At 49.2% G+C, this 23672-nt stretch overlaps 1 protein-coding gene across 6 annotated transcripts in view; it reads right to left on the bottom strand.

Annotated features, from left to right (window-relative positions):
• The window catches only part of SEMA5B (semaphorin 5B), a 123537-nt gene that overhangs the window by 5839 nt on the left and 94026 nt on the right, over positions 1-23672 (bottom strand). For all 6 annotated transcript variants that reach the window (XM_059920970.1, XM_059920972.1, XM_059920969.1 and 3 more), the window contains 8 exons: positions 13261-13323; positions 12793-12891; positions 12132-12345; positions 11179-11464; positions 8696-8831; positions 7314-7521; positions 6996-7203; positions 113-230 (listed from right to left, as the gene is read on the bottom strand). In XM_059920970.1, coding sequence (XP_059776953.1) covers positions 113-230; positions 6996-7203; positions 7314-7521; positions 8696-8831; positions 11179-11464; positions 12132-12345; positions 12793-12891; positions 13261-13323 — 1332 coding nt within the window. The remainder of the gene's footprint in view (positions 1-112; positions 231-6995; positions 7204-7313; positions 7522-8695; positions 8832-11178; positions 11465-12131; positions 12346-12792; positions 12892-13260; positions 13324-23672) is intronic.

Genomic DNA, 23672 nt, shown 5'->3' with positions numbered 1-23672 from the left:
AGGCAGGGGCAGGGAAGGTACAAGGTCCCAGGGCTGTGGGGACACTGATGGAGAGTCATGGCCTGAATTCGGGGGAAGAGGTCCCTGGTGGGGGGTACAAAAGGGTTCTCACAGGACATGCTGTGATGTTCTGGGTCCAGAGGCTCATGTTGGAGCTGTCCTCGAGCGTGCTGCAACGTTGCTGCTTCCCGTCCCAGCCGCAGTACGGGTCCCGTGCCCCCAGGCATGCCCTGCCAGACAGAGGTCCAGAGACTCAAGCCCACTGGACTCCCACCATCACCTGCATCCCAAGAATACACCTGGACACGCTCCTCTGGGCACTTCTTTCATTCAGTTGTCCTCCACAACAATAACGAAGTTCACCGAGTACTTACTGTGTGCCAGGCATCATTTTAAGCACTTTAGAAGCATGAATTAACTCAATACAACAACTCAATGAGGAAGGTACTGTTATTATCTTCATGTTACATGGAGGAAACCCAGAGCCGACCATGGACTCACACTGTGGTGCTCCAGAGCCCACACACTTCGCCAAGAGATTACTGCCTTCCCTGAGTCTGGGTGCCCCACAGTCCTCATCTAGGGCCACAGATGAAGACGTGGTGAACAGAAATCCAAAGAGGTAGTTCCTGCCTGCTAGACACTCTGACTATAGTGATGGAAAGGACCTTACAGATGATCTGGCCCAGTGGTTCTCAATCCTGACTGATGTTAGAATCACTAAAGGAGCTTTAAAATTTTTCCTTCATTAAAAAAAATAGTAGTTATTTATTTATTTGGCTGCGCCGGGTCTTAGTTGCGGCCTGCGGGATCTTTGTTACTGTGTGAGAGATCTCTGTTGCGCAATGAGGGCTCTTAGTTGCGGCACGTGGGATCTAGTTCCCTGTCCAGGGATCGAACCCAGGCCCCCTGCATTGGGAGTGCAGAGTCTTAACCACTGGACCACCAGGGAAGTTCCTAAAGGATCTTTTTTAAAAATATTGATACCTGAGCCCACCCCAGACAAGAATTTCTGGGTGGGTGGGCTGGGGATTTAAAAGCTTGAGGGTGATTCTAATGGGAGCCAGACTGAGAATCACTGGGATCCATAAAACAACCTTTTCATTGTACAAAGGAGGAAACAGTCACAGAGGAGGAAACAGTCACAGAGGAGGAAACAGGCGTTTCCCCAAGATCACGCAAACTGTACATGGCAGAGCTGGGGCTAGAACCTAGACCCCCCCACCACACTCTTCCCCTCATGCTCCTGCCTCCCAGCTGGAGGCTGTGTCTTACTTCACACACTGAGTGAACGTGAGCCCATGCCTCAAAACACAGGTGCAGGGTCAGGGGACACCTGGGCATAGTCCAGGGTCACCTGGGCATCCACATGTTTGCGCTGCTCAGTGGCAGGACCCAGAGTCCAATGCATTGGCATCATAAGAATGAGCTCCGGCTGGGATGAGCCAGCGGTCACATCCCAGGTCCCCGTTATTCCTAGGCAGGTCTATCTCAAATGAGCCAGGAGAGGTAACGGTTCACACGCTGATGCATGTGCCAAAGCCCCCACTTCTCATAACCTAGGCTCCTCTCTTCCCTTTTGACCTCTGACTTAGTCATTGTATCCTCTACAGTTTTTAACAACAACAACAAAAATTAAATCTCTACTGGTAAGACTCCAAGGAGGGGAAAAACAATATGGGAATTGTGGAATCAGGATTTGCTGTCCATTGCTAAGTAAACAGAATATCAGATTCTGGAGCCTGAAGGAAGTTCCCTCCAACACCCAGAGAGCCCACTGCCAACCTCAGGGGATTCGCTGGGTCCCTTCTGCCTCCTTTGGCCAACTTCCACCCTCTCTGGCCAGGCCTGGCTGCTCCACAGCAGTGGGCCTGCTGCAGAGGGCCTAGGAGAGCACTGAGAGTGAGAGTGAGGCAGTAATTGGAGGTTAGAAAGCAGAAGAGGTTTGGGGTTAAGGAGGTGCTGGATGACAAAGAGGGTAGGGGAGCCCATGCGATGACGTGAGTCTGTAGAGGGATTTTCCTTTGGCCAAAGGGGCCAAGGCTGCCCAGGGCTAAAGGGATACACAAAGGAGTCAAGGGGCTGCCCCTTTTGGTGTCTCCAGGATAGAATCTTTCTTTTCTCTTGAAGCTTCAGGGAAAGTCACCTATCAGGCGAGTTCTTTATTTTCAGTGAGTTCAATAGACCAAAGAGAAAAGAGGTTATACAGAGACCTTATAAAGAAGAGGGTGGGGCTTCCCTGGTGGCGCAGTGGTTGAGAGTCTGCCTGCCAATGCAGGGGACGCGGGTTCGAGCCCTGGTCCGGGAAGATCCCACATGCCGTGGAGCAACTAAGCCCGTGCGCCACAACTACTGAGCCCTCGTGCCACAACTACTGAAGCCTGCGTGCGTACAGCCTGTGCTCCGCAACAAGAGAAGCCACCACAATGAGAAGCCTGCGCACCGCAGTGAAGACTAGCCCCCGCTCACTGCAACTAGAGAAAGCCCGCGCGCAGCAACGAAGACCCAACACAGCCAAAAATAAATAAGTTAAATAAATAAATTTAAAAAAAAAAAAGAAGAAGAGGGTGGGTCTCCCCCTTGTTGCCAGAGGAGGGCAAAGACAGTGTTGTCCCTTTCTCCAGCAACCCATGACCTTCGATTAAGGAGGCGATGTGCGGGGTTTCAGTGAGTGACAGCCTCGCTGGACCCCAGTAAACATACCCTGGCCCACCTGGGAATCCAGAACACTCATCTGTTTCTCAAGACTATGTTTCCACTTTATTCTCTCAAGGGCAATTTGTGTGAATTATACAATGTACAGGTGCTCATATTTTCATTTGGGATCAATGGTTTGATTTAGGGGTGTTTCGCCAGCAAATACATCAAACTAGACATCATAGGACTGAATACAATACATGTGCAAAAGTAGTCTCAGCATCCTGTGGTTTTGAGGTTCTGCTTACTGGCTGACATTTGGGTCAAATTTGCTGCTAGCAGATTCAGCCAATCAGAACTCAGTAAAGCCCACTCCTGAGTGTATTTCCCTCAGTTCTCAGAAATAGGCATCAAACTCTAGAAGCACTGATATGGCACTTTATAAGCAACATAGATTAAATAGTTTAAAAAAAAACTAGCCATGACGAGTGATTAATAATAATAATAATACATACATACATACATACATATATACGATTCTATCCATCGAAAACAAATGTCTGCCAGTAGAGAGAATGGATGAGAGCAGATAATTTGAATTGACTTACACAAGATAAAAACAGAAGATTCTGGAGGAATGCAACTTGCCTCATGCTACTTCTTTCATCTAGGGCCTAACCAGTTCTAGAACAGTTGTTCCCAGTCTTGACAACAAATTAGAATCTCCTGGGGATCTTTTAAAAAGCTTAAGCAAACAAAACAAAAAACCCTATTTCTGGGCCTTCTGGACTGGAGTAAGCCCAGGCACGAGAGTCTTTGAAACACTCCTCAGGTGATTGCAATGAACAGCATTAGAACTGCTGTTCCAGGGCCACTTTTGTCAGGGTTCTCAAGCCAAGAGATGAAGTGCCTTGTCTTTCCAATCCATGACAGGATAAGAAAAGAGTGAAGAAAAACACAGAGTAGATGCTGGCCCCAGCCCCTCACTCAGGATCCCTCACCCTCAGCCTCTCCTGCTCTCAATTCTCCCAGAGAAGAAAGAGGAGACCAGGTTCTCCATGGACACGCCTGCCCTGCCCTGCCCTGCCCCAGTCCTGGCCGCCTGAGGGGACCTGCGAGACTCCCCTGGCACCGGCGCCTGAGCTATTTTCTTGTCCACATTTGCTGCTTTTGGCCAAAGGCCACTCCAGAGCTTCCAGAGCAGAGAATGTTCTTAAGAAAATTAAAGCTCCAAGCAGAGGAGAGTTAAAGTGTGTCTCTGACTATAGGAGTGGGTGGCAGTTTAGAGTTCCTTTCATAAAAGCAGCCATCAGACCAATAATATATCATCATGTCTTTTTTACTGCAGTGTCTCAAGCAGCCATTACAAAAGGCAACAGGTTCATTTCATGGGCTCCAAAGCAGGACAGAGATGGATGGTGGAATTTGCAAGCAGGCAGATTCCAGCACCGCGTAGCAATAATCTCACAATGGGAGCTGTCCAGGGTGGAGCTTGGGAGCAAGTGGCCATTACTTAAGATGGTAGTGGAACGGGGCCCAGACCCCCTGCCAGGGAGGGAGGTTGGGATAAGCTGGCAATAAGGGGCCCCTCCCTCCAGGGCAGCATGAAAGGCGTGCTGGAAGGAGGAAGGGGGCAGTTCTTCATACATAAAACACCTGCTTTGTAGAGCCAGCCAGCCATTCATTCCCTCTGCTCCTCCTCCTGTGAGCACCGGTCTCTCTGGCCAGGCCAGGGTCCTGGTCATGCCCCATGGGGCTGAGGTTTGCCTGAGTGAAAGGAGGGTGCTAGAGACAAGCCCCTGGATTCTGGACAGAGGAGGGGGCCTGAAGGGGCCTCTGCTTACCCACCCTCAGCTTCCTGACAGCTTTGGAAGGAATGAGGAAAGAAGCAGGAAATGTCTCTCGTGGGACACAGTAAAACCCCGTGACAAACTGCCTCACAACAGCATAAATTCTGATACAGTGTGATGGGCAGTTGGCTCCCAGACTCCCGGAGCGCACAGCTTGCTGGCAGCACGGGCTTACTCTGGTCATTTTATAACTTTGCAGTAATGAGACCTCACATTTTAGATCCACCTATAGCTTTATGGCAGGGTTTCCACTGTACATATCAAGGCCTCTTATCCCAAACTCAGGAAACCAAAAGTATCAGACCCCGAACTGACCTCTGTCTACCTTGCTTTTCCACCTGGCCACATTTCGTGAACTCCCTGTCCCCTGTCTGCAGCACCACGTGAATGGGGAAACGTCCGGCATCGTCCCTCCTCTCGTTCCACTGCAGACCCCATCACGTCATATCTGGCCCAGAGCCACAGCAGCTCACGCTGGCCAACCATCTGCCCCAAGACAATGCTGCTCGCCACTGTCTGATTGATCTTTGTAAGACACCTCTTCACACTGCCCATCACACCACTCCCCCGTTCAAAGACCACTTCAGTGCCCCCAGTCACAGGATTCAAGTCAAAATCCTCCCTTGGCATTCTCAGCTGGCCTCAATCCACTTTCCAGTCCCATTCCCCACACCTCTCCTGCACCAGCCTGCTCTCAGGCCAAGCAATCAATCAACTGCAGGATCAGTCATGTGTAGAAGGCCACTTTGTGTCTGGGGCTGGGCATGGCCCCCTGGTGGAGTATAAAAAATACTGGGACATTGGGCTTGCCTTCAAGGATTTACAACCTCTTAAAGAACACGGTACCTGTGAAAAGTTTAATAATGACACAGCAGTTAAAGAAGAACATAAGAGGGAAATGCCCTGATTCATTGCCAAGCAGTGCTGTCTGTATCCAATGTCACAAATTCTGAGACTCCAGAGAGCCCAGGAGACCGGAGGGCCCCTAAATGCATTTGCAGAGATAAAAAAGGAATAAGGACACTAGCTACCAATGATGACTCACTGGACTAGGCACTTCGTGAGCATTATTCCCAATCCTTACAACCCCTCTGCCAAAAGTAAATACCATCTGCTTCATCACATTTCCTCCTATATTCCCCAGGAGAAAGCCAAAGCTCAAAAGGTTAAGTAAGTAACTTGCTCAAGATCATATAGCTGGCAGATGATGGAGCTGAGATGGAGTTCCAGGTATATCCAATTCCACCACGCAAGTCCCTCCCATTATACCCCATTCTCTCCCACATGTCAGATTCGGGCCAAGGTTTCTCTCCCCAACCAGACATCTAGAGCCCTGAGGGAAATGAGAGTGTTCCAGACCTATTTCATCTTGCCTCCCTCTTCTCACACCAACAGCCCTGTGAAGTGCTCTGAGCATGGGAGGGCTTCGCAAATGTTTGGTGCTTTGCTGATGGAGCCCTGTGCTGGGGCTGAGGGAAGCTTGGGTACCTGCCCACTGCACTTGCCTCCCCCCCCGGCTCCCCGCTGTCACACCATGACCTTCTAGCCTCCTCCCTGGCCCTCCAGGCCTCTGCTCAGATCCCAGCATGCTCCACCGGGGCTGGAAAACAACGCTTGGCAGCCTGGATGCCATTTGTCTCCCAAATCTTGAGGACAGATGGGCACAGCCAGGAGGTCCCTGTGTTGCAAAGGCCACAGGAGCCCACATGGCTGTGGCTATGCCAGCTAAAGGCAATTTTTGAATTATCTCCAAAATGAGCGAGTGCAGCTCAGGGTAGCCTCACATGCTTAGGAGTCTGAGATACATTTGCATTTGGCTTTGGAATAGGCTTTTGTTTCGCCCTTTAACGTCAATGTCATTATTGCCAAATTTGTGAATCCACCTGAAGCTAAGGTATGGAGAACTGATTGCAGAAGCTGTTGGGAAGCCAACGTCCCATCGCTACATGTTTCCTCACCTCCACCCCATCCATGCCAGGCCTTTCTGCCTCTTCTAAGTGGGGAAGTTACAGAAGCAAACTTGGGGCTGACTCAAAGCATCATCTCCTATCTGCCATCACATCTGCATAGCAAGTGCTGTGGTTTCAAAGATAAAGACCACTCTCTGAACTGAAGGGACTGAGAGTAAATCAAGTGGTCTAGAGATGGCCACCAGGCCCTAACTGTGGGCTTGACAACAGGGATAACGACAGCCACCACCGTTTGCTCAATACATATATCCCCCCAGGTGAGTGATAAGTGGTTTCGGCAGATTATTCCACTTATCCTTCACAAAAACCCTGCAGAGATTTTATGAGGAGGAAACCAAGGTTCAGAGAGGTTAAATGACTTGTCGAAAGGCACACAACTGGAGACTGCGCCAGGATGCCACCCCAGGACGACCTGACTCCGAAGCTCCACCTCTTAAGCGCCAGCTCCCGGCGCGATCGGCAGGGATCTGCGTCTGGAGGCCCGCCCGCCCGGCCGCCCGCCCGGCCGCCCGGCCGCCTTCCCGCGGCGCCCGCTTACCCCTGGCTGCGGTAGGCGGCGCACCTCTCCAGCGGCACCCGCAGCACGCCGTCGCTCAGCCCCACGAAGAGCGCGCGGGCGCTGTGCAGGATCCGCAGGCTGCGCAGCGGCTCCCGGCGCCCGGGGGGCAGCACGTGCAGCTCCTCCAGGTAGCAGCCGCGGAGGCTGCGGCTCGTCGTGGACAGCGCCTTCAGGATGGTGCCGGACTCTGGAGGGGCCAGATCAGGGGTGGCCTTAAAGGCCCCGGAAGCTCGCGGCCCAGCCCCTGCCGCTCAACCTCCTCCCACCCCGAGCGCCGGCGGCGCGGGGCGGCCTCACCCGTGCCGATGTAGAGCACGTGGTAGAGCGTATCCTTGGCCTGCACAAGGTCCACCACGAGGTGTGAGAAGCGCACGCTGTCCTGGGTGACGCAGGGCTCCGGTGTCACCGGCTGCACGGCCTCGCTCATCAGGAACAGGCGCTGTGCATCCTGCAGGCTTCGCTCCGTCAGGTTCTCGTTGGGGCCCACCTCGGGCAGGGTGCCGCACTGCGGCGGGGAACCGGGTCACGCGTGCCCAGCCGCCGGGCTGCCGCGATCCCGTATCCCTCCTTCCTCGCAACCCAGACTCTGATTCTCCAATCCCTGCTCCCCGCCCCCCAAAATCCCCCGCTAAGTGCCCTGCACCCTCTTCCAGGAAGATGCCTCATCTTTGGGAACTAAGGGAAAATGGGGCTGGGAAGACGGAGGATGAGGGACCTAGCAGGGATGGAGAAGAGGACAAGGAAGATGAAAGGGGGGCTGGATTATCTAGAAACTGATCATATGAGTGTGGATAACAAGTGTCCTGTTATTTCATGCTGTCGCTGTAGGTGCCCCTCCCCCATGTTGGGCCAAGCCCTGCCTTCCTTCTCCCATGTCCCTATCAGCTCAAGGTTCTTACGCCTTCTAAACCAAAGCTGGAAGGCAACTACCATTTATTGAGCACCTACTACATTCTACGGACCACCTCAGGTGCATATCAACCCTCCAGCGTATCTATGAGGTCGATGGTATTATCCCCATGTGCCAGATAAGGGTAAAGAGGCTCAAGGAGGTTGAGTGACTTGCCCAAGGTCACACAGAGAGGGCTAGATCTGGGTCAAGATTGTACTACTGAAAAGCCTGAGGTCTTTCCCTGCTCCATTCTGCCTCCTGGTCAGGAAGCTGGATGGATATGCAAATCAACCATCTGCAGTTTTCTCTGTCCCATGGCTATTTCCCCTTCTCCACACTGGGGATGCTCACACCACCCATGGCTGGGCTCTGACCACTCCTGGTGCTCAGAGATCCTCCAGGCATTAGTACCCATACTGGGTAGACTGCAAGCAAACTCCAGCTAAAAATCCCTGAATTCTGGCCACATAGCTTGTGACTGCTCTCCTGGTTCCCTACACTGAGTAGAGCTGAGGTCCCACCTCCCTGCCTCTCTGGAGGTGAGGGGTCACATTTAGAGATGGCTCAGAGCAGGCCCCCTTGTTCTGCATCCCACCCACTCTCCCTTTCTTGCTCCAGAGTCTTGAGGTTACCACCCTCTTAGGGAACCATCGCAGACCCCACAGATGGGCATAGATCAGCAGGGACACATTTGGTGGTTGCACTAAGTAGCTGGGAATCAGCTTGCGGCTGGTAGTCTGGGGGAGGGTGGTATGTGAGGAGAGGGAAAGGGGAGGAGAAGCTGTACCTGGAAATTGGGGATGGGGTTGGCGATGGGGAGCCAGGCAGCCCTGGGGTTCTCCTGGTAGCGAAACGGGCCATTGAAAGCCTGAGAGATGGCACTGAGGTTGAAGGCGCAGACAGCAGATGCGGCAATGCTGTTTCTGAAAGGCAAGAGATGGAGGCATGCTGCCTTCCCTGGAGGCCTCGGCACCTTCCCCTTAAATCCCATGGCCAGCTGTCAAATCACAGCATGGCACAGCTCCAAGGCTTACTAGGCACCTATGATGACTCTGGTGCCTTCCGCGCCACAGGGGTATCACAGAAGGAGGAAACATGGTCTTCACACCGTGGAAAGCCTCCGGGAAAGAAAGACCCACTGATGAGAAGCCCTGGTGGATCCTTCTGTGCTACCTCCTCATCCCCTTCGTTTATTCAGTGGGAGGGCCAAATAAAGTCAATGGTTTTCAAACATTTTAGTCCCTGGCCCACTGTAAGAAATATATTTTATATTACAGCTCAGTAGGACACACACATACATGCACACATACACATTTGCAATGAATTTTCATGAAACAATATGCACCCTTACTAAATACATTATACTCTGATATTTTTATTCCAATCGATTCTGCTTTATTTATTTTATTTAAAAAAAAGAAAAACCAACAACAACTTCGTTGCCAAACCAGTAATCTATGCTGCAGCCCACCACCCGCAGCCAGATGACCTCTCAGATCCCTTTCAGTCATGGATTCAGACGTTTCTATGAGTCTGATGTGGGCAGTTCGGAGATAGGATACCACTACACCAAGTGTTTCCAGGGCTGTTCTCTGCGCTCAGTCCCTCTCCCAGATGTGTGCATTTCGCTCCCCTCTGCCTGGTCGCAGTCCCCACTGTCTCCTCCAGGATGCTGCACTGTCCCTGCAGCCTGTCTGGTCTCCTCGGGTCCATTATCCACACAGCAGCCGGAGTGAGTGTTACAAAATGCACATCTGAGCTAGTCCCTGTCCTCCTTCAAACCCTCCAATAATGTCTCCTCACTCTTAGGATAAAGATCAAAACCCTCAAAGCAGTCTACAAGGCCCTTCCGGGCATAATGCTCCCATGCCCACCCCTCGGCTGACTCTCCTGTCTTTCGCGTCCTCACCCGCCAGGTTCCTGCCACACGGGTCTCCTCTCAGTTCCTCAAACATTTTTTCCCACCCCAAGCTTTGTACATGTTGTTCCCTTGGGCTGCAATGCTCCTCTCCCCTAGCTGCAGGATGATTCCCAGTCATCCCGTAGATGTCACTTTCTACAGGAAGCCTTCCCTGATCATCGACCCTCCACACTGATCACAGCTTCTCTGCACACTGCCCTTTCCCTCTGTAGAATTTATTATAGTTAAAACTGGCCATTCTCGAGAATGTAAGCTCCTTGTGGGCAGAGTCAGGTCTGCTCTTGCTCACTGGTGTGTCCCCCATCCCCCTGACCTCCACCATGACAAGAACCTGGGGCATGGTGAAGGTGCACAATACATAAACAATTTGCAGTCTACACTAATGCTGCTATTTTCCCTTGATGCCTCTCCAGTGACTCCTGCCCTTTGCTCACGGCTGCCCACCTTCTGCTGCTGACAGTGGGCTGGTCACTAAGTCCCTGCTGTCAGCTCATGGCCTGTGTGGGCTGTGCTGCATATCTGTCCCCTGGCTTGGATGGCTTCTCTGCTCCAGCTTCCCTGTTTTACTCTCCTCCCTGTCCATCCCCGTAGACTATCCTTCCTGTAGCTAACCTGGCCCTCATCCAATGCCTGCTATCTGGGGCCCTAGATAAGCAAACTCCACCCTATGCTTCATATGTTTCTGTCCTTACAAAGAACCCAGCACAGCATCCTGTACAACAAATGTGTTTCTTGGTCTCTGCCGCCCATTCAGCATTCTCTATAAAAAAATCTCCTGAATGGGTCAGCCTTTACACAGAAGAGGCGGGGGAAGGAGGGTCTCATGATCTCCATGGGGGTTACCCTTCCTCACACCTAGGAAACAAAAGGGGTTCTAATTCCCAGCCTGTGTTTTCCAGGGCAGTTGGGATTGCCAGAAGACTCTGATAGTTAGATTTAGCAGGATCATGGAGTCCTGAGGTTGGAAGTGTAAAGAGTCCCCTCTGAGCCTCCCTGATGGGCAGCTGCTGGACCCTCCTGGGGCTGCCATCCCCTCATTGAAGGCAGCTTATTTCACTTTCATCACCAGCAAGTTCTTCCTTCCCGGAGCCACAATCCAGCTCCTTTTACTTTCTTCATATCTGGCCTAGGCCTGCCCGTCACAGCAACCCAGAACAAATGCTTACCTCTCCGGAGGCAGCAAGTCACAAAATCCTCAGAGGACCCAGTGCAGAAGGCACAGCAATCCCCATTTTACAGAAAGAGAAACAAGGGCTCAGAGAGGGACTTGCCCGAAGCCATCAGGCTTCGAAGCAGGTCAGAGCACATTCCTGACATCCAGGGGAGGGTGGGGGAGGGCAGGGACTCACACATTGGTGGTGAAGACCCCGTAGATGAGGTCCTGCTCCGGCAGGTGGAAGGCACTCTGCAGCTCGTTGTAGTAGAAGGGGACCTCGCCCGGGCGGGAGCAGTTGAGCCGGGCCTTCATGAACGTGGTCCAAGTGTCCTCCAGCAGGAACCGGCCCCCCATGTCGTTCTTGCACACGCGGGCCACCCGAGAGTACACGGTGCGTCCACAGTCATGCTCCACCGCGTTCTCCCGCAGCAAGAAGTACGCGAACAACCCGATATCATAGGCTGCTACAAAGTTTGGCTCTGGGGGCAGAACAGGAATAAGGGGTGGGTCAGGCCAGGAGGGAGGAAGGGGGCAGAGCTGGGAGTACTCGACTACTTCCATTTCCTCAGATGGGCATCCTGACAACCCCCCACCAGCTTGGTGACCTGGGGGCTCTAACCCTGTTCCCACCTCCAATGCAAAGTGCAGTTATAGTAATAGTTAACACGGATGACTGAGCACTCACTGTGTACCAGACACTGTTATAAGTACTTTATATGGATTAACCCGTTTGATCCTCTTAATAAGCTATGAGGTATATACTATGATCGTCCCCATATTACAGATGAGACCATTGTGGCACAGAGAGGTCAAGTACTTGCTCAAGGCCACACAGCTCATTAGTGGAGAAGCAGGGATTAAACTCCAAGGGGCAAGAAATTCAAATCACCCTCCTCCAATCTCTTTCTTTCCCATAACCTTTCCTCCTCATCAATTTCTAACTCCTTCTCTCCCTTTGTAGCCTGCCCTCTATCTGCTCTGGGTCCTCAGGACATCTGTGATTTCATCCATAGTCCCTCTCCAGCATGCTGTGGTCCTTGGGCGACCATCTGCCCCACTCTGGTTGGGCAGGAAGGAAACTGATGGGGGTCAGGGTGGGCTGGCTGGCTTAGGACCAGGGGAGCCCCCCGGGCTGGATCTCCTTACCATTGAGCCACTTGGAGTTATACTGGGCGGTACGAAGTGGTGGCCTGCTGCCCAGGCTGCGGTAGATGGCGGGGTCCCGACCTGAGAAGTCGATGACCGTGGCTGCGTAGAGCTCCCCCTGGGAGGAGATGACGGCTGTGGAATTGTGGCGTGGGTCGTAGGGGCAGCGGGCCACACCGTTGATCTTCTCCACGGTCCGGCTGAGGTTCCCCACCTGGGGATAATGGGGAGATGGGGCGCTTTTCCCCGAGGCCCTGGGGCTGCCTGTTCTTTCCACCCCAGAGATTTGTTTCCTCCTGGGTCCCTGGTCTCTCTGGGCCTCTGCTTCCCTCCCCCTCCTCCTCACTGCCCACCCCACAGTCCCTCTGAGGGAGCAGCCATCATGGAGGGAGAGGTGTGCCAAGAGTCAGGGCCCTCCAAGGTGAGGCTGAATTTTGATGAACAGCGAATAATTTTTTAGTGTAAGGATGCCCCAAATCTTGCCTGGGACATACTGATACTAACATACTGTCTGTTTTTTACCTGAAATTCAAATCTAACTGGGCATCCTTTTCGTTTTGGTTTTTGTGTTGAACTGACAGCCCCATTCCAAGGCTGTGTGCCTGAGTGAGAGAAGCTCTTGGTGTCCCCCTCTGTCTGCCTGACGCTGCACAGCCCTCACCTGTCTGCTGGAGCACACTGGGGAGAAGGCATTGGTCCCACACATGAACACTTTCCGGCCAGTGACAATCAGGACTCGCACATAATTCTGACACTCCTCCTGAAGCAAGAAAGGGGAAGTAATAGAGGCACAAGCTCTCCAGCTGCAGAGCTGTGTGTCTTTCCCTCCTCCACTGCACCGCAAATATTCGAAAGCACTCTTCTCTGCTCCAGATCCACCTCACTCTGAAGCTGAGGTTGCATCTGTGGATGTCTCCCCTCCCCCCCACCTCCCTCCCAGGCCGGCTCCCTGCCTCACCGCCCACTCAGATGCTCAGGCTGCATCCCCACCTGCACCAGGAGCCCCTGGCTCCTCCAGGCTGGGCCTCTCATGCAGGTGGCCTCGTGCCCACACGGTGCCCCTCCATCCCTACAACCACAAGCCTCCCGCCGGCTCTAAGCCAGGCCCCTGGCTGCCAAGGCCACGTACCTCGGTCTTCCCTTTGCTTTGGCAGGAGCGGCGCGTGTCCTCGTTGGAGGCCCACTCTGTGGCCTGTGGGAGGAGCACACAGACATCACACGGCTGTGCCACTCACAGCCAGAGGGGGCAGCAGCCGTGGCTGGAGAGGACAGAGCTGGGAAAGGGCCAGCCACGGCCTGCAGGGTAATAAGGTTCCTCGCACAGTATCCACGTGGACCCGGCAGGGCTGCCAGACTCCTTACCCCGAGACACCCCCTCAGCCCAAAACCCTCCACACCTCCTCGGGTCAGGGAAGCCTGGAGTAAAAACCGCCTTATCCCACATCGTCCCCACGCGGCTCTGGCCTGGGACCTCCCCAGCCCTTCCTTCCCCAGGTTAGCCAAGGAACTTTGAGTGGCCAAGGACCTTCATTCCCACCCCAGGCCCTGAGTGGGAGATCGGAATTGTGCCTCCAGTATGTGCCAGATGTCCCTTGAATGAATGGGAGGCAGGGAGGGAGGAAAGGCTAGATCGGCCAATCTTAGATACAGGAGATCGATTTCACCTGCCCACTACAACCCTGCAAAGTTCTGCATGACTTGCCGCTGGTATGTGGTAGAGCAGAGATTGGAACCCACATCCCTGGTTCAAAGGCCATGTGTTTTTTCCCTCTTCATCCCACTGCCTCAAGGACCTAGGACTTCCCCTTGCTTACTTGCTACCCTCGCCCCACCTCTGTACAGGCTGCTTCCTTGTTTCCCTGTAGTATCACTCATGCTCTATCGTGGGGTCATGTTTTGGGAACACAGCTTCCACTCAGGGACTCAGAGGACATTGCATGTTCTCCAGTGCCCAGGGCTTTAAGAGAGGGCTGTACCCACCCAGAAAACCCCGTTCCCCTTCATCTACTCTCTGAGAGCCCTCCCAGTCACTGAAGAGCGGCTGGAGGGAGGAGTGATACCCTTCACGTCCAGGCAGTGTCAGCCCTGGAGTGTGGCTCATTATATACTTCTGGGTCACATGTACAAACATGAACTGCCTACCTGTCCTGGGAGAGGGAGCCCTGAGCAAGCAGCTTCTCTATCCAAACGGGCAAACAAAAAAAAAGAAAAAGAAAAAGAAAGAAAGAAAAACAGCCCACCTGCTTTTAATTTCTAACAAAGCTCCTTCTAGGCGTGTAGTCACTGCCTGCCGAGCTCCAGGACCCAGGATGTGGGAGGGGAAGAGGTGCTGGGAGCCAGAGCGGCTGGGCTGCTCTCTGCCGTCCAGGCTGCAGCTCACCCACAGCCCCAGGGCGCCTGCCTGGTGGGGCAGTGGGAGGGCTGACCTCTGCAGACCCTGGATTCGGGAGCTGGGTGGTGAGTTTGGTCATGCCTCCATCAGACTGATGACCAGGCTGGGCTCATCCTGCCGTGCCAGGCCTGGAGCTCAGGTCTCTGCTCCCAGACCTTGGAGAAGGGCAAATGACCCCTGGCATCTGGCCACAGAGCCATGGGCTTCTGGCCAGGAACAATGGAGGCATTGTCATACTCAGCACATCAGCTCCAAGACTGAGCCTGATGTGAGAAGAAAGAGGGATATGAACAAGGAAACTCAGGGTCTCTGGGGGCAGAAAAGGGCAATGACCCACATATACTGCAGATGTCCAGGCCTAAAGCTCTGGACAGTGGGTGGCTGCAGGGGGACTGTGTGGACAAAGGGGCCTTGCTGGGGCCTTGGGGTCCCTGAGCACCGGGGCACTTTAAAGGGGTCAGCCTTATTTCTAAGGGGGTGGGAATCCCATTGTGAGGGTTGCGGGCTCATGGGGGACAGCTGTGTACAATCAAAAGGTGTTAGACAGTCACATGGAGCTGAGCACCAGGACAGGCACTTGACACACCTCTCTCTTCATTTTACAGGTGAGGACAATGAAGCTCAGAGAAGTTGAGCAATTTTCCCAAGGTCACAAAGCTAGTAAGCAACAAACCCAAGATGCAAACCCAGACAGCTGACACTAGAGCTAAGCTCTCTCTGTTACATCCTGCAGCCTCTCACAGTGAGTAGATTTCTCAAACCAAAAGTTAGAACATATGGCCTGAAAAGAACATGTATATTTATAATGATAACAGCACAGAACAGGCTTGAGTCATTTTATTTATTTTTATTTTAAAAATTATTTTTATCAAAATAATGATGCGCAGAGTTGAAAAAGTTAAACAGTATGAAAAAGTAATTTAAGAAGCCCTCAGCAACCGGCTCTTCTCACACCCCAGCCCCATTTCCCAAGGAAACTACTTTAGACTCCTTTAGCTTTTTTTCTGTATGTGTTTTTTTTAAATCCAATTTCTCAAAAATATGTGTCAATCTCAGACTTCATCTTCTGACTTCCTGCTACGGAGGTGAAGATTTTTTTCCACTTACCCATCCCCATTCTCCCCCACCCCAAAGCACACATACATTTCCCCTCTCCCTGTCCTCCCATTATAATTATGTAATATTAATTATTTAATATTTTAATATAATTATTTAATACTTTAAAATCAACACCGGTATTTACTTTATTGTGAATGTGTGAAAATTGTTCACTGCTACCAACTAGAACCCCAGATTTCACTGAACGTAAGACACCATCTATCGTAATAGGAACCATGAAGAAAGAAAACATACTGCCGCACTCCTTTATTACTTAAATTTTTAAAGTAAGCTTATTGGAAGTGCTCTTATTTAGATATATATTTAATCATATATTAATCTTGTGCACACAAAAAAGAAAAATGTAAGCAAAATTAATTAAATATTCTTAAACCTTCTCTGAATTCAGAGTTCATCTCTTCTGAATCACTTTTCTATTGTCATCAGTGCTCATTTTCTGTTGTTTTGTTTGTTTGCTTGTTTTAGACTATCGTTTTTTGAACCACCCAGGAAGCCAGTGATGCAGCAATTCTTCAAGAGTATTCCTCTCTGGTTTCCAGAATTTTCTTCCAAGTCATTGTCCCCATTCTGCAGGTTGAATGCTGGCACCTTCTTGATCTTACCAGCAGGTGTCCACAGAAGGTTTTCTGACAAACCAGGACTCCTAGTCCCTCTTCATACGATCCTAAAATGGTCTGTGGGCTGAGATATCAATGGGTGGCTGTTGCTGGGTGAGAACACCAGGAATAATGACCAAGTTCACACCTTCACAGGTAGAGACAACTCCATCAGGACTGTGGTCTGGCCAATGGTGACTGTAAGATGCCTTTGACAGAAAGACATGGCCTGACTTCAGACTCAGTAAAATGTGAAAACATATGCCTCTGAGAATCAATGAAATATGCCTATTCTGATGAGGTATCCTTTCTTGACCAACTTTTTGTTTTTCCTGGACTGAATAATTGTCTTGATTTTCTTCATTGGCTTGTTTTACAACGTACCTATCACTGATTTTTCCCTAATGCCCAACAGTCCCTCTCAATATCATCTGCTAACAACTGTACACACAAATGGTTCAGATAACCTATTAATTCCCATTCTCTTCCTCCTGCCAGCCTCCAGCCTTCTGCTCCAGTATGACCTGGTTGCTCTTGAGGTCTCCTGTTTTGCTGTTAACCTGGGACTTACCTCCACTCCTCTCCTGTTTGCTGAATCCTGTGTTTCCCCTTTCTTGAATTACTTGCTTATTTTGGTAGAACACATCTCCAGTATCTTCCTATGAAAAGGAACATGGTAGATCAATTTTTTTAAATTCTTGCATGTCTGATTCATTCTATCTTCATACTTGATTGATCGTTTTGGTATAGAATTCTAAGTTGAAAATAATTTTCACTCAGAATTGTAAAGGCATTTATTCCTCCATTGTCTTCTAGATTCCAGTGTTGCTACTGAGAAGTCTGGTGTAATTCTTATTCCCAATCTTTTGTAGTGATCGTTTTCTTTCTCTTTTTCTCTTTAGAAAAAAAAAGCTAGAAGCTTTTAGAATCACCTTTGATAACAGTGTCCTGAAATTCACACTGATGTGCCTTAGTGCAGGGTCTCTTTTGGGAACTCAGTCAGCCCTTTCAATGTGAAGACTCATCCTCTATTTTGGCAAATTTTCTTATGTTATTTCATCCATAATTTCTTCCTCATTTTTTTCTCTGTTCTCTTTTTTGTAACTCTTATTAATCCAATCCACTGTTGGCCCTTGTGCATTGATCCTCTAGTTTTCTGTTATTTCTCTCCTGTTTTTCATTTCTTTTTTTTGTCGTCGTTCTAATTTCTGAGAGATTTTTCTTCAACTTTATCTTCTAATCCTTCCATTCAATTTTTATTTCCCCAATCACTTTTTAAATTTTCATTTTTAATTTAATGTTTTATAAACAAAATATATTTTTATATCTCAGAAGATTCTAATTAGTTTTTTAAATTAATTTACGAAGTGTTTTCTTGTATGTCTTGCATTGTCCCTGTTTCTTACAACTTCCTTCATTCTGTTTGCTTGTTTGTTTTGATCTTTCTCTTTCACTGTAGAGGCTTTCCTCAAATGTCTGGTGATTTTTGGCTATTTATATTTAAAAATAAATCACTAACCATTTCCCACTGAAAGGAGCCAAGGTTTCTTGGAGAAACGACTAATTCTAGGTCTGGGGCAGGAAATGTACAAGGTGAGCCTAGAATATCTCCTCACACCAAATAGTAAGGAAGCAAAGACCACTAGGGTCATAGTGTCATAGGCCCAGGAGCCAATTTGAAGAGGCCCCCTACTGGCGAAAGATGGGATAGTCATGAGAGATAACTGCAATGGGCTGCAACACCCACAATGTTTAAAGCCATGAGTCTGTAATAATAATAATAATAATAATAATAATAAAATTAAATTAACTGATCATCATTGACAGATACTTCCAAGCCAGTTCATTATTTGAAAACTGGTGAATAAAGACAGAGTATCAAATATTTATCCTGCCTTTTCTATATGACTGTATCATTGGGTAATCAAATAGGAGATGAGGAGAAGTTTCTCCTTGTAGAAGTAGTCTGGCTAATGTACTGTAACACCTAAAGAATTAATGGATCTGGGAAACAATCATCAATGGCTGCTAACATTAAAAAAAAAAAACAGAGAAAATCAGACACTATGTACCGCCTAAAAAAGTATACAATAACACCTCTGAAGTAATCTTGCCAGAATCTAAACTAAATAAAGTCTTTAAATCTAACAATCAATTCACAGATGATACAGGGAACAGAGGAACACATTAAATTGTACCATTTGGATTACAATCAGCAAAGTCAAGATTGTGGGAAACACTATAAGACAAATGACCAGTTTTCTTCAATAAATAAATTGCACACAGAGAGAAAAAGAAATATTGTTCTAGCCCCGTACCCCATCAGTGCGATTTCACCTTTCCTGGGGTCTCCAAATTTGGAGGCTCACCAGTTGGGTCTTTAAAGAAAGGGTCTTAAAGCGGGAGGCATAACCCTCCCAGACTTCAGACAATACTACAAAGCTACAGTAATCAAAACAACGTGGTATTGGCACAAAAACAGACAGATGGATAAGTGGAACAGAATAGAGAGCCCAGAAAAAAACCCACACCGTAGGGTCAATTAATCTTTGACAAAGGAGGCAAGAATATAAAATGGGAAAAAAGTCTCTTCAGCAAGTTGTGCTGGCGAAGTTGGACAGCTGCATGCAAATCAATGAAGTTAGAAGACACCCTTACACCATGCACAAAAATAAACTCAAAACAGCTTAAAGACTTAAACATAAGATATGACACCATAAAACTCCTAGAAGAGAGCATAGGCAAAACATTCTCTGACATAAACTGTACCAATGTTTTCTTAGGTCAGTCTCCAAAGGCAATAGAAGTAAAAACAAAAATAAACAAATGGGACCTACTCAAACTTACAAGCTTTTGCACAGCAAAGGAAGCCACAAACAAAATGAAAAGACAACCTACGGACTGGGAGAAAATATTTGCAAATGATGCGACCAACGAGGGCTTAATTTCCAAAATATACAAACAGCTCATGCAACTCAACAACAACAAAAACCAAACAACCCAATCGAAAAATGGGCAGAAGACCTAAATAGACATTTCTCCAAAGAAGACATACAGATGGCCAATAGGCACATCAAAAGATGCTCAGCATTGCTAATTATTAGAGAAATGCAGATCAAAACTACAACAAGGTACCAGCTCACACCTGTCAGAATGGCCATCATTAAAAAGTTTATAAATAACAAACACTGGAGAGGGTGTGGAGAACAGGGAACACTCTTACACTGTTGGTGGGAATGTAAACTGGTGCAGCAGCTATGGAAAACGTATGGAGGTTCCTCAAAAAACTAAAACTAGAGTTGCCATATGATCCAGCAATTCCACTCCTGGGCATATATCCAGACAAAAGTATAATTCAAGAAGATACATGCACCCCTATGTTCACAGCAGCACTATTTACAATAGCCAAGACATGGAAACAACCTAAATGTCCATCAACAGATGAATGAATAAAGAAGATGTGGTATATATAGACAATGGAACGTTACTCAGCCATCAAAAAGAATGAAATAATGCCATTTGCAGCAACATGGATGAACCTAGAGATTAGCATAATGAGCAAAGTAAGTCAGAAAGAGAAAGACAAATACCATATGATATCACTTATATGTAGAATCTAAAATATGGCACAAATGAACATATCTACAATACAGAAAGGCTCACAGACGTAGAGAATAGAGTTGTGGTTGCCAAGGGGCGGGGAGGTGAGAGAAGGAATGGAAGTTTGGGATTAGCAGAGGCAAACTATTATATACAGGATGGATAAACAACAAGGTCCTACTGTATAGCACAGGGAACTATATTCAATATCCTGTGACAAAACAAAATGGAAAAGAATATGAAAAAGTATATATATATGTATAACTGAGTCACTTTGCTGCACAGAAGAAATTAGCACAACTTTACAAATCAACTACACTTCAATAAAAATTTTTTTAATGAAAAAAAAGGGTCTTAATCTCCCTTTATTGGGGGAGGGGTAAATGGAGGAAGGGATTACTGTGTGGGATGGGACAGGAGATCTGGGTTCTGACCTCTCAATTTAGATAATTTCAACCATTTCCCCCTTTTAGCCTTGTACCTCATCCTCACATTCCACAATATCCAACACCCCAATTTCTGAGGCCTTCTGGGGAATCATCACGCTTCTCTGCCATATATCCCTCTGTAAACTGTTCTGCTCTACTAAATTGGTTATGATTTGCTCCATCCATTTTCCACCTTCCCAGAATACATTAATCTCTTCTCTACTGACATCTCTTTTGTTCTCTCTGTCATTGCAGATCTGTACCTTCTAAAATTTCTCACTGTCCTTTTAGTGAATTTTGTGAAGGAGTGGAGATAAGATGTGTACGATCAATCAGCCATGCAGAATGTCTTAAAGTAGGACTGTCCCAGAAATTCCAGGATGGCAATCTCTAGTAAAGAGAAACTGCGTGGTTTTCTGGTATGGGGAAAGCAGTTGAGACAGCCAGGAACTGGATAATCTCCTTATAGACTCAGCAACTCCCCTGGACACCAGAGACAATGGCTGAACATTAAAACAGCTGAGCATTAAGTCCACCACTCATCAGAGTTTAGATTTCAAAAAACTATGGAGCTGCCAGCTTAGTTTGGACAATGTGGAGACAACTAGAAAAGAGCTCAGGATCAGCCTCACCATCTGCCCAGGCGCAAACAAAGCCCCATGTGCATCCTGATGCGAATGTGCAGAACAGTCCCCATGTCTGCACATGCAAGACATGTGGCAGCCCAAGATCATAAATCCATTGCAATTAGGCCTCCAGCCACGTCATCCTCTGGAACTGCTCTGGCACAGGTGGCTCATGAGCTCCTGATTGACAAATCCAAGTAAGCTTATCATTCAGCAGCCCCCTGACACTGTCGACCACTCGCCACCTTTTCTTTCCCACAACCAGTTTATTAAGTTACAGTGATAAATAACAATCACTGGTGAGCTGATTTGGTTTCCCCTTCCCTTCTGCAAGCACGGGTGTGCACACACACACACACACACACACAGAGGCAGGCAGGCACGCACGCACGCACGCACTCTGCCCCCTCTGCCGCTACCTGCATCCCTCCTCCCTTGTTCCTTAGAGACTTGAGAAGGAAGCTGGGTTTTTCTATTTTCCTTAAGGAAGAGTAGTTTACACAAATTGTTTAATAGGGGTTAGGTACTTAGAAGTCCTTTTAATGGACACTGGTTTGCATAAACTGTTTGCATTTAGATTTTTCTTTAAGGGATGTTAATTATTTAAACTATCAATAAAGCACTGAGGTTTGAGTTTGGTTAAATCATACCCTGGGGCCATGTGGGAGGATTTGTTGGCTGTAATGGAGAGTTATAACTGCGTGTGTGCCCCAGGCAGGATGGAGAGTAAAGGAGGTTGGGCTGGGGAACGGGGAGGCCTTGACCCTGTCTCCTCTTTTCAGCAAAGGGGTGCAGCTCATTTTTAGCACTTAGTTGCTGTGAGTCAATTGTGATAGCAGATGCTGTGGACTGAAAGCTTATAAACAGGAACCCAAAGCCCCAGACCGGGCAATGGAGGAGCGCTCAATGAAGTCCAGCTTTCATGGTCAAAAGGCAGGGCTTTCTCATCAGAGGACAAACCAGGAGACCAGAAGCTGAGGTCGGCCTCCTGCCTGGCCGAGGGGATGCTGGACACCCCCCTCTAACTTCTCTCTCGTTCCCTTCTCTTTGTGGCTAGGTGGTTCCCCCTGTGGTGGGGCGGTGGGGATGTGACCATGAATTGTATTTATTTATCTCCTCAGTTCTGTTACAAAGAATCCAATCTGAACTCCAGGAGTCAGGCCCTAAGAGACACCCTGGGAAGGTGGTAAAACCAATTCCTGGTGCAGTTGTGGCTGGTCTGCAGAAAAGCCTTCAGAAAAGCCCCAGAGGCCCAGCCCCTGCCTCAATCATGAGTGATAGGGCTGGTAGAAGGTACCTTCCCATGGCTGAGACCAGATCCACACGGAGCAGAATGAACCAAACGCCAGGCCTCAGCATCAAGCCGGAGGGTCCTAACATCTGGTAAGGTACGGGACCCAGGACCTGCAGGTCAACTGTCAAGGACACCTGGGGAAGCCGAACCAGTTGGGCAGCATCTACAAAAAAGGCCTTAACATCCTAGAGCAGTGGTTCCTATATCTGGCTGCACAAAGGAATCACCTGGGAGCCTTTAAAAATCCCAGTGCCCGGCTGTACCCTAGAACAGAACCTCTGAGGCATCAGTGCTTTTTAAAGCTCCTCTGGTGATTCTAGTGGGCAACCAAGGGAGAACCAGTGTCTAGAGTCAGGCTAGCTCCAGTCCCATCCTGATTTATGCTACCCAGCTCTGCAAGCCAGAAACCTAGATGGCACCACTGTAGTCCAAGCCTTCGCTAAGCCCTCCAGGGCTGCCACCTTCCCAACTCTAGGGGTCACCTTCACACAGAAGACAATGTGCCTGGTGATCTGTGGAGCCGTGCGATGCTGTGACGCTGTAGGATTCTGCCACCGGAAGATCATTTCCTTTCTTCTCTCCATCCCCACTCTGCTGCCTTAATTCAATTCTCCCCATCAATCACCTGGGTTATTGCCGTTTCTCCCAACCAGTTCCTCTGCTAATCCATTCTCTGCATTAGGCTAGGTGATCTGAACACCAGATCTGTTCATGCCACTTCTCGGCTTATACTTCTTTGCCTTCAAAATAAAATATGGACCCCTCTGCTCAGCCATGAAGACCCTCTGTGATGTAGCCTCTCTCTCTTCCTGGGCCTCATCTCCTACCTTTATCCCACTCCCACCCCATGATCCTGCCACACTGCCCGCCTCGGTGCTCCATGCTATTTCACACCTTGTCTCCTCCTTAGCTGCCTGGCCAAACCCCATCCTTCAAACTGCAGCCCAAGGGCAGCTCTCTGGGAAGACTTTTCAGACCCTGCGGAGCCTGGGGGTTCCTCATGCCTCTGGGCACCTGGCACCTGGCATGCACCCCTTCTTACATGCTTCCCACAGCGCTGCCATTATTTCTGTGCATCTGTCTCTCTTTCCCCACTTTGGCCACTTTACTGTTCCCAGAAGACTTTCATTTGCAGACCATGGGAGCTTAATAAAAAGCCAACTGCCTCCTGAGCACAAGGCAGGACCCTCGGATCCACTTCCTCCCACCCACTTTGGACCATCTCTGCACTGGCTGCCCCCAGGCCCTGACCTGCAGGGTTTGGCATCTTGGCTTCATTTCCCACGGAAGTCACTTGGAAACTAGCCTCTGGCTGGGCTGCTTGTGACCGAGCAAGCTGGCAGGACATGGGATGCTGCCTCTGGGAATTTACTCCACCTTGCTCCAGCCCAGGCCCCAGGAACATGTCCCATCCAGGAAAGGGAATCATTTATGACCTCTTATGTGCTTGCTCCTTCAGGCAAGGGACAGAGCCTGATTCACCTTT

Source organism: Balaenoptera ricei, chromosome 4, assembly GCF_028023285.1.
Source record: "Balaenoptera ricei isolate mBalRic1 chromosome 4, mBalRic1.hap2, whole genome shotgun sequence".
Taxonomy (NCBI): domain Eukaryota; kingdom Metazoa; phylum Chordata; class Mammalia; order Artiodactyla; family Balaenopteridae; genus Balaenoptera; species Balaenoptera ricei.
Note: the sequence above shows the minus strand (reverse complement) of the source record. Positions and strands in the feature narration are given on the sequence as shown.